The sequence below is a fragment of the Aegilops tauschii genome, chromosome 5 (assembly GCF_002575655.3).
Source record: "Aegilops tauschii subsp. strangulata cultivar AL8/78 chromosome 5, Aet v6.0, whole genome shotgun sequence".
NCBI classification, from domain to species: domain Eukaryota; kingdom Viridiplantae; phylum Streptophyta; class Magnoliopsida; order Poales; family Poaceae; genus Aegilops; species Aegilops tauschii.
Window position 1 is genome coordinate 440,744,285 of NC_053039.3, and position 14,459 is coordinate 440,758,743.

At 48.7% G+C, this 14,459-nt stretch overlaps 3 protein-coding genes across 3 annotated transcripts; 2 read left to right on the top strand and 1 right to left on the bottom strand.

Moving 5' to 3' along the window:
• The first annotated feature begins 2,442 nt into the window (after positions 1–2,442).
• LOC141022116 (probable LRR receptor-like serine/threonine-protein kinase At3g47570) lies at positions 2,443–3,869 on the top strand. Its single transcript, XM_073498077.1, has 2 exons — positions 2,443–3,259; positions 3,349–3,869. Exons 1-2 carry the CDS (start codon positions 2,512–2,514, stop codon positions 3,741–3,743), a joined length of 1,143 nt encoding a protein of 380 aa, XP_073354178.1. The 5' UTR covers positions 2,443–2,511; the 3' UTR covers positions 3,744–3,869.
• On the bottom strand, positions 3,317–6,852 carry LOC109736336 (mediator of RNA polymerase II transcription subunit 4). Its single transcript, XM_073498076.1, has 2 exons — positions 5,491–6,852; positions 3,317–3,563 (listed from the first exon to the last, which is right to left on the bottom strand). The coding sequence occupies exon 1, from the start codon at positions 6,746–6,748 to the stop codon at positions 5,498–5,500; it is 1,251 nt and encodes a 416-aa protein (XP_073354177.1). The 5' UTR covers positions 6,749–6,852; the 3' UTR covers positions 3,317–3,563; positions 5,491–5,497.
• A 129-nt stretch (positions 6,853–6,981) lies between these two features.
• Positions 6,982–12,374, top strand: LOC109736338 (histone-binding protein MSI1). Its single transcript, XM_020295560.4, has 5 exons — positions 6,982–7,690; positions 10,278–10,421; positions 11,198–11,322; positions 11,486–11,581; positions 11,943–12,374. The coding sequence occupies exons 1-5, from the start codon at positions 7,067–7,069 to the stop codon at positions 12,166–12,168; spliced, it is 1,215 nt and encodes a 404-aa protein (XP_020151149.1). The 5' UTR covers positions 6,982–7,066; the 3' UTR covers positions 12,169–12,374.
• The last annotated feature ends 2,085 nt before the right edge of the window (positions 12,375–14,459 follow it).

Genomic DNA, 14,459 nt, shown 5'->3' on the forward strand with positions numbered 1-14,459 from the left:
TTAGTGAAAAACCAGGTGAAAACCATCAACATCATTGAGCGGCAAACATATAATACCCCACACATACCTCTCCAAAGTCCAAAGAGGGTCTCATCGAGACAACGCACATGCGTCATCTTGTCATCACTCCTCCCTTGCGGGGCGTCATCACCATCCCTAAACGCTGAGCAAACGACTCCAACTTCGCTGTAGGCGATCGTCGGCCCAACCCACACTGTAGAGGCACTTGTCGAGTTTTATGGAGACCCGTGCCAGAGCACAACCACCTGTGACTGGACAACGAGCTTCGACTCTGATGGAGAACAACGAAGGACAAGTTAGGCACGACTCGCACCACCGAGGATCATTGAACGAACCACATGTTGACTGTCATCGTACGCCGCCGGGACCCCGCCATCTCAGCTTCAACTTCACAGCAACACAAGCCGAGGCAATCCCGCAGGCACGCCGGAGAAACACCGATTACCTCAACCATTGTCGTGTCGCCGACATCGCTCCCCTCATCATCGTTGCCATAGAAGCCTCGATGCCAATATCGCCGCCGTCCATTGGTCCCGCTTATCGATGCCCAGCTCCAAAGATGAAGCCCCCAAGAGGGAATACAGCACCAAGACGCCACCATCGTCCGATCACACAAGATCCAGGGTTTCCTCTGGAGCTGTCGTGATGGCTGGATCTGCGCAGGAGGGGTGTGGTAGCAATGCAGCGATGCCTCCAAGAAAGTCAACGATGACCGCAGCCGCCACCATTGTTGGTCATGACGCAAAGCCGAGACAGGGTCTTCATCTAAGCTCCCATGCTGCACATCAACCGACACCGGCGCCGGCAAGCCCGCTAACCACCACAACCATGGAAACTACCCTTCGTCGAAAAAGAACTAAGATCCGCCGCAGCCAACCACACCTCACATAGACCACCGACGCCCAAACTCCAGCTCGAGGCGCCAGATCCGTCAACGGTCGTCGGAACGCAGACCATCGGACGCAGCATGAACCACCATGCCATACCGAGCACCATGTCGACAAGGAACAGAGGAGCGCTGCCTGAGGCTAAGAACCACCATGATGCCGAGCCACATCCATACATCAGATGCGCTGACGCGTGCTATTGCGTTCGCCGGAGACCAGATCTGCTGCACCAGCATCAAGAGGCGCCCTTCTTTGCCATCCCGGGACACCGAGCCGTGCGGCAGTTCCACCGGGGGCATCCTCGCTACAGCACACACCCGCCGCGTCCCTCGTGGCCAAAGCTGCCGCCCAGGGCGCCCGAGCCACACCACCATGCAACCCACCGCTTTTTTGCTTCAGCGTTCTCCGGTGCTCGAAAGGCTTGCAGAAGGCAACGAAGGCAACGACCCATAGGTTAACTTTGAGATCAATGGCCACCACAACAACAAGGGGTGCTACCTAGCTGATGGCATTTATCCTCAGTGGACAATTATTATAAAGACAATACGTGATCCAGTAGGAGAGAAGAGGCAGAGATTTGCTCAAGCACAAGAGAGTGCTAGGAAGGATGTGGATCGTGCTTTTGGTGTGCTTCAATCTTGATGGGGCATTGTTCGGTACCCTACTAGAACTTGGGAGCACCAAGAAGTTGTGGGAGGTGATGACTGTTTGTGTGATCATGCACAAACATGATCGTAGAGGATGAACGTAATCTTAGACTAGGGGTTTCAATTTCAGGGTGAAAATGTTGTGCCTGAGTATGGAGGAGCGGCAATGTTTGCACAATTCACCCAATTCCATCATGAAATGCATGATTAACCAACTCACATTCAACTCCAAGATGATTTGGTTGAGCATATGTGGGCTCATCTTGGCTACCAATAGATGTATGGACTTTTTTTTAATGTATTTGAGACAATTTAAATTTTATTTGGCTTGTAAACTATGAGATTTTTATTTGGTTGTAAAAACGGCAAGATCTCTATTTGGTTGTGATTTAAACTTTGGGCAATATTTGATATGTATGAAAAAATTGTGCCAACAATATGGCCATACCAACCACGCGGACGAAAAATGCGTCGGACACGTTGACCAGCAAAATGCCAACAGGCCGGACGCTGCCCAAAACGCCGACCCAAAGCAGGCAAAACACGCGTCTTGTTTCGGTCTATGCGTTGGAGTTGCTCTAAGTCTCTAACTTAATGTACTTTCGAGTTCCGAGACAACTTGTTTAGTGGATTGTTGCCATTGAAGATCGGAAGCTTGAAGCATATTACAGACATCGATTTATCTGACAATCAAATTTCTGGTGAAATTCATGCATCTATTGGTGATTCCCAAAGCCTGCAATTCTTACAGATGCAAGGAAACTTCCTTCAAGGTGGAATACCAGCATCCGTGGGGCAGCTCAAAGGCCTTGAAATACTTGATTTTTCACATAACAACTCCCGAAAGAGGGGATATTTCTTTTTCTTTTTATTTTTTGAGAAGAAGAGGGGATATTTCTTGATGCAAACTCAACCGCAATTCAGGGAAATGAAGACTGTGCGGGGGCATCCCTGGAATGAAGTTGCCTCCGTGTTCCACAAACGCCTCCAAGAAACTGCATTTGAAGCTTATCATGATAATCTCCATAAGCAGTGGAGTCCTATTGCTTATCGTCCTTTGTAGCATTGTTTGCTTGCTGGTACAGCAGGAGGAGCAAGCCACACCATATGCTGAATTAGCCAATGCAACAAATGGTTTTGCTTCTGAGAACCTCATCGGAGTAGGAAGCTTCGGCTCGGTGTACAGGGGAAGACTGGCGATCCACGACCAGCAGGTCATTGTTGCTGTCAAAGTGTTCAATCTGCAACAACGTTGTGCATCTCAAAGTTTTCTTGCAGAATGCAAGACCCTGAGATGTGCTCGGCATCAAAACCTTGTGAAGATCTTGACAGTCTGTTCAAGTATGGATTTCCAGAGCCAGGATTTCAAAGCTCTTGTGTTTGAATTTCTACCGAATGGAAATTTGGACCAATGGATACATGAGCCTGCTGAGGAAAATGATCAAGACAAGGCGCTAAATCTCATCGGAAGGCTCAGCATCGCCATCGATGTGGCATCTGCACTTGATTATTTTCACCAACACATGCCATTGCCAATTATTCACTGTGATCTCAAGCCAAGCAACACTCTCCTTGATAGTGACATTGTTGCTCATGCTGGTGATTTTGGGCTTGCAAGAGCCCTGCCTAAAGACCCAAGCGGCTGTTTAGAGAAATCAAGTGGCTGGGCTACAATGAGAGGAACAATAGGCTATGCTGCTCCAGGTATACATAAATACGTTCTAACAGTTGTCTTCAGCATAAATGCGTAAACATGTTCAGTGCTTCTAATTCTTTTATTATGATGTTTGCAGAGTACGGTTTGGGCAACAAAGTTCAAATCCTAGGTGATGTGTACAGCTATGGGGTACTGTTGCTGGAGATGTTTACTGGCAAAAGACCAACAGGCGGGGAGTTTGGAGAAGCTCTAGGCCTTCACAAGCATGTCCAAATGGCACTTCGAGTTCCAGACAGAACCACCAGTTGTTATCAGAGGACAAAGATGGAAGAGAAGCAAACACCTCAAACCCTGGCAGGAAAAGAGATAATATCAATTGCTTGCATCACTTCAATTCTGGACATTGGAGTTTCATGCTCAAAGGAAACTCCAATAGACCGCATGCAAATTAGAGATGCTTTGAAAGAGTTGATGAAGATAAAAGACAAGTTCCTCATGCATCTTTCCAGTATGCAAGTGTCAAGTAACTGAAGGATTGGAGGTACTATTCAGCGGAGGCGCTATTCAGTTGAGGTCCTTAGATTATGATCTTGAAGGTACTCCCTCTGTCCCATAATATAAGATGTTTTTTAAGCTAAACTAGCTTGCAAAAACGTCTTACATTGTGGGACGGAGGGAGTACTATTCAGTTGAGGCACCATAGGCCTCCAGGCTCAAGCAGTCCGCTTCATGGATATGATGTAGATCTATGGTGTGTAGCAGCATATTGGCACAAACAAAACATATCAAGTTTACATATGATCATATTTGTTAATTAATATGCAAATATTCTTACCATCTTCCATTCTATTACCTCCGTCCCAAATTACAAACGTGTCTAGATACATCTGTATCTAGACAAATCTAAGACAAGTAATTCGGGACGGAGGGAGTATATAGCTGCTGCAAGACTTCTGATGTGCACACAAAACTTGTAACCGAGTGCAATGTAAGTCAGTTTAATTAGAAGTTGTTCAGTTTAATTTTGTATTGCTACAGAGATAGCGAGCATATTGTGCAGGTGGCCAACTGCCCCTACATCTCTACAAATAATCGTAACACAATATAAGCCATTTTATTTCAAGATTTTTTTTACTGGAAAGAAAAAATGACTGCTACTCCCTCTGTGAAGAAATATAAGAGCGTTTAGATCACTATTTTACTTCTAGATTTCACACACGTATAGTTTTTGTATGTCAAGAACACAGAGATACCGAGTGCTGATGGGTACATGAATTTAACCCATTTGCCAGCTGAAAGGAAAATTATCTTGCATATACTTTTAGAATTGTTTGACGTTTATAACAGAAGGCAATCTTTACCACCACCCCAATTTATTATCCAGTGGCGCTTTACATGGCTACATTTGATTGCACCTAGTATTTCGATATTTCCACTTTTCCTTCTATCTCAGTCCCCGATTATATAAAACCAAATCTCAAATAAGCTGAACCTAACTTTCAGTTTAACCAAATGCCCACCCTACTAGGGGGCACAACGGCATAATCAACCATGTGAAGTCGCTATATTACAGAAATCAGAGATGAAGAGAGGAATCATGTAAAGGATGATATTAGGCATATGGGATAACACGCCATTAACGAAGGCAATCACTCCAAAGTCCAAAGTGCACAGGTAGGCAGGAAGATTTGAGAAGATATCCATAAACATGGAGTGATTTACTCAAAAAAAAACTTAGCCTAGGACTACACTAGCAGGCAAATACAACTGAAACCTACAATGATGAACTAAAACATTAAATTCATGACATTTATCATCCATAATAGAAGCCAGGTTTTGGGTTAATAGTGGTCGCAAAGGTCAAGGAAACTGAACATCTTGAACTACAAAGGTCAAGGAAACTGAACGTCTTGAACTACAAAGGTCAAGGAAACTGAACACGGTCAAGATTGGCTGTATTTATCACAGCAAGTGGTCCAGTGACTGGTGTACTAGAGTGGCACAAGTTTAAGTCAAACCTCATAGCAAATGAAGTTTTTGTTTTTGAACAAAGGTCAAGAAAATTGAACATTTAGACTGGCTGTATTTATCACAGAAAGTGATCTAGTGAATGCTGTACTAAACTAGCACAAATTTAAGTCAAATCTATTATTTGAATAGATTTTGTGTTGCAGCAGTTTAAACAGACAAGCACATGACACAATACTAGCCAAAGCTTACACTTAAATGAGCTACACTGGATATGGAAACACACAAATTATGAAATGGTCGAGCTTACAAAAGCATTAGTCCTCATCGTCTTCATCTGAGCTCCCGACGTCGCTACTGTACTCATCGCTGCTAGAACTGATAATGTCAAGGTTCACAGCTGCGACCTGTATTGGCTCTTGGGCCCTTGGCACCATTGGCTGCACCCCAACAGGAATCGGCACACTGGGTCGTTGTTCCTCAGGCTTGACAGCAGGAATGATGCCACCCAGCTCGATCGGGTCCCCAGGCTTCCATCCAGGTGGCGGCACTGGAATATCAGGAAGCAGAGCAGGCAAACCTTTCTGCCAACCTGGTGGCACTGTGATTGGTAGCATAAATGGCCGCGGAGGCTCTTCCTCCGGTAGCTCGAATAGCGGCATGGACTCCATCTCTGCTGTGACCCCCTCCTTCGTTTCCAGGGGTTTCTTGGGCACTCCAACATCCAAATCAGCAAACTGATACAGCTGTGACATCCGCAGCTCGTTATCCTGTGGCGCAGGCGGCAATGCACCCCTCAGAGGGAGCCCAGCACCATGCTCCGGCGGTGCAAAGGTCGTGTAGCTTATGCGATGCGCATAGGTCAGGATGTCGTCCAGCTTGAGCTTGGAGTGGAGGGACGCGCCGAAGTCGCCGTGCGACACCGGCTCGGGCTCGTCGACAGCGGCGGCGCCGCGCGGGCGCTTGGGATCGCGGCGGTAGTCGGCGTAGTCGTCGACGAGGCGGTCGAGCACGTGGTGGGCCTCACGGAGCTTCTTCGCGAAGGCGAGCAGCGAAGCGTCCTTGGCGCGCGCCTCGCGAGCGAGCTTGGCGCGCGCGTCCTGCAGGTCGAGGGTTTCCTGCAGCTCGGCGACGGTCTCGAAGAGCTGCGTCTGGAGGGAGGTGAGCATCGACATGGCCTCCTTGGTGGTGGAGACCGGGGCCGGCAGCGGCGTAGGCGCCGCGGACGCCGACGACGACGCGAGGAAGTTGGGGAGCGAGCCCCGGTAGGACGAGATCCAGGCTGCGCGGTTGGGCGAGAGCTCGAAGAGGTTGGAGGCGAGGGAGGAGATGAGGTGGAGCAGCGACTGCGCGCGCGGGAGCGGCGGCAGGAGCGGGAGCAGCGCCGGCGAGGTGGTTAGGGTTGGGACCGCGGCTCCGGCCGCGGACGTGGCCGCGCTCGCGGGCGGCGGGTTGGCCTGCTGCGGCGGCGAGGAGGTGGGGTTCGCGGGAGACTGGTTGGGCGGGAGCGACGGCGACGAGGCGGTCACCCCCAGCCTCGCCGGCGACGGCATGTGGGACTGCATCATGGCGGCGTCGGCGGCGGATTGGGGAATCCAACGCGAGGAGCAGAGGCTCGTGGTTGTGGACTAGCCGGGCTATTAGACACATGAGGTTCTCTTAGTGGGATCCTGGGCCTGGCGTGAATATGGGCTTGACGACTTTCTTTTAGAGAGATCTGGGCTTGATGACTTGCATATAGTTAGGCTTGTCAGCCCAACAGGCCCATCAAGTCCGCAATAAAACCTCGCCTTGAAACCCTCGGCTTCCTCCCACCGATCATTTTGGCGGGAGACCAGCAGTTGGCCGCCTCCACTCTCCACTTTCCCGCGCAGAGCAAATCAGCAATGGACGGCGGCTCCTCCTTCCAGGCCTTCACGGCCGCCGCCGCCATGGAGATGGAGGAGTACCTCAACTGGAAGAAGAACGCGCCGGTGCTCTATGACCTCGTCGTGTCCCACCCGCTCGAGTGGCCCTCGCTCACCGTCCAGTGGCTCCCCTCGGGGTCGTCGGCCTCCGCCCGCTCCCACCGCCTCGTCCTCGGCACCCACGCCTCCGACGACTCCCCCAACCACCTCATGCTCGTCGACGCCGTGCTCCCGCTCCCGCCGCGCCTGGCCGCGGCGGCCGCCGCCGAGGGCCGCGCCGTCCCGGCCCCGTCCGTGTCCATCGGCCGCTCGGCGTCGCATCAGGGCGAGGTCAACCGCGCCCGGTGCATGCCGCAGCGGCCGTACACCGTGGCCACCAAGACCTGCGTCGATGAGGTGCACGTGTACCACCTCGGGGAGGACGGCGACAAGGGCGGCGCGGATGCCGTGCTCAGGGGCCATGGCGCGGAGGGGTATGGGCTGGCGTGGAGCGCCATGAAGGAGGGGTTCCTCCTGAGCGGCTCGTATGATAAGAAGATTTGCCTGTGGGATCTCAAGGCCGGGAATGGAGCCCCGGTTCTGGACGCGCAACAGGTGTTTGAGGTAATGTCCCAACAGATGCTCCTGTGCCGTTTCCTGTTCCCCACCTTTATCTTGTTTTTCATGTATGATGATGTATTATGCATGTTAGGTTCTCAACCTTTGAATAGTAGTTAATTAACACTTCTGCCTTCATAAGAAGTGCGGATACCCGAAGCACTCGACTCAAAGTCATAACAATGCCAAGAAACCAACCACAAATTATGCTGTCCTTCGTTTTCCATTACATAGAGCACATTCAGTCGAGGTCGCCGAATGTGAAAAGATAATATAATGAAATCCAACCGAAAGTCCCTGAAAAGGATGTGCACATTCAGTGCCTACAAGCCTGATATATTGGAACTTCCCCTGATACACAATTCTTCCATATCCGGTGGCTAACCAGGCTAGACACATCATTCTTGCACCAGAAACGTTTTGCATGTCATTTTTCTTCACTTTTCAGGCGTATTGGCAACAACATTTCTCTGTTTTGATTTTCTAAATAGCAATTTTGTGTCAGGCAAGAGATGTGCTCCTCCTGTTGTTATTCATCAATTCATAATTCATTTGGACTCAAAGAAGTGCTGTCTTTTAACATCAGGTTAACCAACCATTGTGATAACATGAGAACACATGATGACAACAAAAGCCTCATGGTTATTCATAAGCAATTAAAACAAAATACCATCACCTTGGTTGCCACCACAATTCATCAGTTCCCTATGGTGCTCTACTTTTGAAGATTGGACTTGAAATAAACTTGTTCGCTGTTTGCCGTGAGTAGGAAAGATAATGTTTCAGCTGGATGGTGAAAAACATATTTTATATTATTTGGCAAGACTTGTTGAGTTGAGTACCTGCTTTCATAAATAATGGTGCAGAGGCTGGAGACCTTTTCCTCTTTTTTTAGCAAGTAGCTGGTGAGCAGAGGGCATTGCATCATTTGTCTAGCATGCTAGTGTAGCTACAGTCATAGTTCTTTTTTCTTCAAATAAAATGAGCTTCTTGGCCCCCGGTCACCCTCCAATCACATGCCTCATAGTTCAGGACCTAGCTTACTCAAAAACTACTACAGCAGCTAACACTAAAATGACAGGTTCAGGAACCATCATTACAAATTACTCAAAAAATAATTAACGCTACTGCCTTCATAAGACCTGAGGATACCCGAAGGCCGAAGCACTCAACTCATAACTCATAAGTTATAACAATGCCAAGAAATCAACCACGAATTATGCCATCCTTCGTTTTCAATTACCCAGACCACTATATGTGAAAGGATAATATGATGAAATGCAACTGAATCTCCCCGAATGGATGAGCAACTTTAGTCGAAGTCGCCACTTCATTCACCGTTTTGTCTACTGTCTGCAAACCTGATATATTGAAACTTCCCCTGATATCTCAATTCTTCCATATATGGTGGTTAACCAGGATTCGCAAAAAAAAAACCTGGATTGGCACATTAATCTTGCGCCGGAAACGTTTTGTATGCCATTTTTCTTCACTTTTCAGGCATATTGAAACACCGTTTCTCTGATTTTATTTTAAAAATAGCAATTTGTGTCGGGCAAGAGATGTGCTCTTCCTGTTATTACTCATCAAGTCACAATTCATTTGGAACCAAAGAAGTGGTCTCTCCTGACATCAGATTAACCAACCATTGCGATAACATGAGAACGCATGATCTCAACAAAAGTCTCATAGTTCTTATTAAGCAATTAACATAGAATACCATCACCTTGGTTGCCACTACAATTCATCACTTCTGTATGGTTTTTTAATTTGAAGATTGGACTCAAATAAATTTGTTTTCTGTTTGCAGTCGTGTCATACTAGGGAAAAAATACTGTTTTAGCTGGATGGTAAAAACATAAATTTCTATTATTTGGAAAGACTTACTGAGTTGAGTACATGCCTTTAAAAAATTAATGCAGAGGCTGGAGACTTTTTCCCTTTTTAAGCAAATAGCTGGTGAGTATTGCATCATTTGCCTAGAATGTTAATATTGCTATAGTCCTGCTTTCTTCAAATAAAATGAGTTTCTTGGCCCCAGGTAACAAGCCTTACAGTTCAGGACCGAGCTTACTCAAAAACTGCTACAGCAGCTTAAACTAAACGACAGGTTCAGAAACCATTATTACAAAGTCCTTGCTCATTACAAAGACCTGCATCAGCTGAACAGTGAGAAACAGACCAAAGTAACTGAACTGCAGCATAGAAGTATGACTTCCATTAGCCATTCTCCAGCCAGAGCATCATAGTCCCCCATCCTTATTAGTTGTATTATTTTTGACAACCATTCTTTTGTCCTGTAAAAACATACATCTGTGAACATGGCCCCAAGTGGAAACGTGACTCGTGTAGCTTGGATCCAGATTTTTTGGATATGATGATCTTCACAATCATGATTTGTTAAGCTATCTCATTACTTCTGTGCGTATCTTACTTGTCTAAAATCCAAAATCGTTATTGCGTGGCTCTGTTTTACAGATGCGACATAAGAGTGTGTGGGTGTTTATTTTTGGATATGACAATCTTCACAATCATGAGTATGTAAGCATGGCTGGCAATGTTAAACATCTAGTTAAATTTTATGTTTTTGCAGGCTCATGAGGATGTCGTTGAAGATGTTGCTTGGCACCTTAAGGATGAAAACCTATTTGGATCTGTTGGCGATGACTGCAAGTTCATGATGTGGGACCTACGTACGAACAAACCAGAACAATCTATGGTTGCGCACCAAAAGGAAGTAAGCCTGCTTTAATTGATAGTTGCTGAGCTAAATGTTTTTCTATGTTGAGGGGGACATAGCTGCAGTACTACAGTTTGTTCTATGCTCACTTTTTTGCTGAGCTAAATGTTTTTCTGTGTCTGAGTGGAGTATAGCTGGAGTACTACAGTTTGTTCTAAGCTCAACTTTTACTATAGTGGGAAGACCTTTTCTTTGTGGAAGCATCCTTACTGAAAAAGATGCAAACCTATTTGGGTCTGTTAGTGACGACTGCAAGCTCATGACGTGGGACTTGCATATGAACAAACAGGAACAACCTATAGGTGCTCATTAAAAGGAAGTTAGCATGCTTTGATCAAGAGCTACTGGGCTAAATGTTTTTCTGTGTCGAGGGGAACATAGCTGCACTATACTAATTTTTTTAGTAAGCAAGACCTTTGCTTTATGTACCGGAGTGGTATGTGAAGCATGTTTTCTAAAGTTGCAATGATGTACTTATTCCTTGTGTCTGGCTTCTTTCAAAATTTCACCAGCAGATGGTTTTTTTAGTTGGTACATCATCAGTTTACTTGTGTGACTGTAGCTACTGTACTGAAGTTTGCTTGTGTGATTGTTTTATGTTTGTGACTTTGAGTTAGAAAATGACAAAATCTTGGTAATATGTGGCTCTGCATTGTGAATAGAGAATATCAATGCTTATGCTGGCACCTACAGTTTCTTTCTGTGAAAATATATGTTCCTTATTTCAGTACTCTCATGTTTTCTCATCATGATGTATATCATCACTTTGTCAGGTGAACTCTCTGTCCTTCAATCCGTTTAATGAATGGATCTTGGCTACAGCATCTGGCGATGGAACTATTAAGCTATTTGACTTGCGAAAGCTATCTAGAAGCTTGCATGCTTTCGACAACCATGAGTATGTATATATATTTTTTGTCTTCTTACCTATTTGCGACAGTCAGTTCTCTTTTGTTTTATCGAGACAATTCTCTGTTTGTTATTGATCAGTCTACCTGCTATTCTTCAGTTTTGCTGCTACGTATCTGATGTTGTTGTGTTTGCGCGATTTGCACGTGCAGGGGCGAGGTTTTCCAGGTTGAGTGGAATCCAAACTTGGAGACTGTATTAGCCTCCCATGCTGCAGACAAAAGGGTGATGATATGGGACGTTAGCAGGTAAGCTTAAGTCAAATCTGCTCCCATATCCTGTGTTACATTTGCAGCTGGCATCTGATATTTGTTGCTGGCACACTCATACTTACTCATGAATCCTTCCAAGATTGGCAAAAAGCGATGGCTTCTAGTATGACCTTATAAGCGATGGCTTCTAGTATGACCTTATAAGTAACTTGCATTTTTTAGGCTCTGTAAATAAATTGCTAACACATGCATCTACGGTCACCATCTGGACAAAAGATGAACACCTGGTTCTTCTGTGGACTGCCTTTGAGAGCTTTGTGACTTGACAGATATGATGCCATCTTCCGTTCGATTTGTGGATGAATTTTGTCATATGCTGTGTGTGTGTCACCTTCAGGATCGGCGAGGAGCAGGCGGACGAGGACGCGGGCGACGGGCCACCGGAGCTGCTTTTCGTCCACGGCGGGCACACGGCCAAGATCTCGGAGCTGTCGTGGAACCCCAGCGAGAAGTGGGTGGTGGCCAGCGTGGCGGAGGACAACGTGCTGCAGATCTGGGAGGTGGCAGAGAGCATATACAGCGACGACAACGGCAGCAACAGCAACGCCCAACCTCTTCCCTGATGTGTGGACGATGGGGACATGGATCGCTCGTAGTCTTTGGGTGAGTGGACGCGTCGCGTGCGGTTTACTTGTAGTGCCTCGTACGGTTTCGTCGCTTAATTAGCAGCATCTGCTATCGTTTGGCGCCTGGAGACATGGATGGATCGAGTATCTTGGAGAAGTGACTCTGGAACATTTGTGTGTCCGTGAGCTGAAGCCTGTTGTTACCTGGTGCGTGCGTGCGTGTGTGCCTGTTGTCAGGCAGAAGTTTTCAGGCCTTGGTGCTGAACTGAATTGTGACTCGGTGCTCTCGTGGTGGCACGGTCCACACCGTACGCCGGGCCTCTACTGAAAATCTGCTTCACACACGCAACGCCTTGTCATCCGCTTTCCACGGCGCAATCATTCCCTCGCTGCCTGGGGGTGTGGCGCTCCGACGCGACGTGGGGGAGCGACTTGGAGGCGTGGCCGTCCCATCTCGCCACCGGACGTGACGCGTCCGCCGCTCGCCGGGTCGCATGCCCACGGCACGCCATGTCATGCCTGCACTGCCAGTATGCAAGCTCGTTTCCGATCGCCAATCGTTTTACCAAAAGCAGAGCCCTGCTGCCCTGCCCTGCCGCGCCCATGCACGCACGGCATCGACGTCTTTGAGTCGTGCGCTCGTCTGGGCAGCCCTGGCTGCATGCAGCTTGCACTTTGCAGCCCCGGTTAGTCAACAACAGATGCGTATAGGCCTCTCTTCAGACGCACGACCTTGTATTGCGAGAGATGCCCTCGCCATGTCAAGTGATAGACCTTTCACACTGCTCTCTATAAAATGTTGTTAATGGAATAAAATCTGTTGTTGTTAAGAAAAAAAAAACAGATGCGTAAAACCGAAGAAAAATTACTAGGCTCTGTAACTTTCGGCTCCTTCCTTCGTTCCTGCCGTATCTTGTGGTTGGTGTGTCTGCACTACAGTACGCCGGGGCAACGAGTCCGCCACGGCGGGCGGGCGACGACGGGGTCCCCGGCCACGCCGCTTTCGATGGGCATCCACCTCGCGCGCCGTCCCAGGGAGAAAATAAGGAAAAGAAATGCCACGGCACGAGAAAACAGTCGGCTCCCTCCCTGTGCCATGTGGCCGGGCGAAGCGGACGTACAGGCGCAGGCGTACTTGCTCGCTCCTCGCCCAGCCCCGGGCGATCCGCCGCAGCGTCTGGTCACGCTCGCCATCGCCTTTCAGTCCTCGCTCGCCCAGTGCACCTAGCAAGCTGCCATTTCTCTCTCTTTTCCAGCGGACGCCAACGCCAACGCCACGCTGTGCTGGGTTTCGTTTCGGGGGACGCGGAGGCTACCGACTGCGTAGCATCGTGGTAGGAGTGTAGGACTGTAGGAGGAGTACTAGTGCTGGTACTTCTTTTTTTTAATGACTAGTACGGGTACTGGTACTTGTGTACCGGGGCGAGGTGGAGTGCGATGTGCCGCGCTTTAATTGGCACTTGGGCCAGGAGAGCCACAAAGGAACCACCTCCACCTCCCTCTTACTTAGCAGTCAGGCCAATTCCAACGCACACCTTGAATTGTCCACCCGCATTCGTTTGGAGCTAAACGGACACAAAACGCGGCCCAATGCACGGAGGTAAAACGGACAAATGTCTGTTTTTTGTCCGCTTTTGACCCATTTTCGGCCCAAATTTGGGCCGCATTTGCGCCGGCGCGGACACGATGTCCGCCCTTGTCCTCCCCTGGCCTGCCAATCGGTGGCACATTGGCCATTTTATCTTCCTCCCATCGACAACCAGCAGACCCGGCCGCCCAACCCCTCGCCGCGCCGCCCGGTTCCGGTGCCCCAGACCAGCTATCCGCACCCGTCCGCACCCACTACTGCCCGCCGTAGCACGCCACACGTCACCGTCACCGCCACCACCGCAGCCACAGCACCCCGACATCGCCGCCACCACACCCTCACCCCCACCTCTACTTGCAGCACCCAAGTGCGGCGACCTCGCTCGCCGACACGCTCACCAGACGCCGACATGCCTGCTACCTGGTCCAAGGGAGGCGCAACGATCTTCACCAGCCAGCTTCTTCCACGACGCCCGCAAGTTGTTCGACGGTTTGCCCGCAAGGTACAAATGGGCTCCGCCGACGAGTTATTCTTCCACAATTTCATTTGCGACTCGGATGCTTCTTCATCAGACGATGAGGAGCATGTGGCTGCTGTGTTGATCGTCCATGACCACCTTAGTACGCAGCGACCGATGTTCAGGGGCTCGATCCCGGGGCACACTCAGGCATTGAATCGCAACCGAGAGAACTGCCATTTC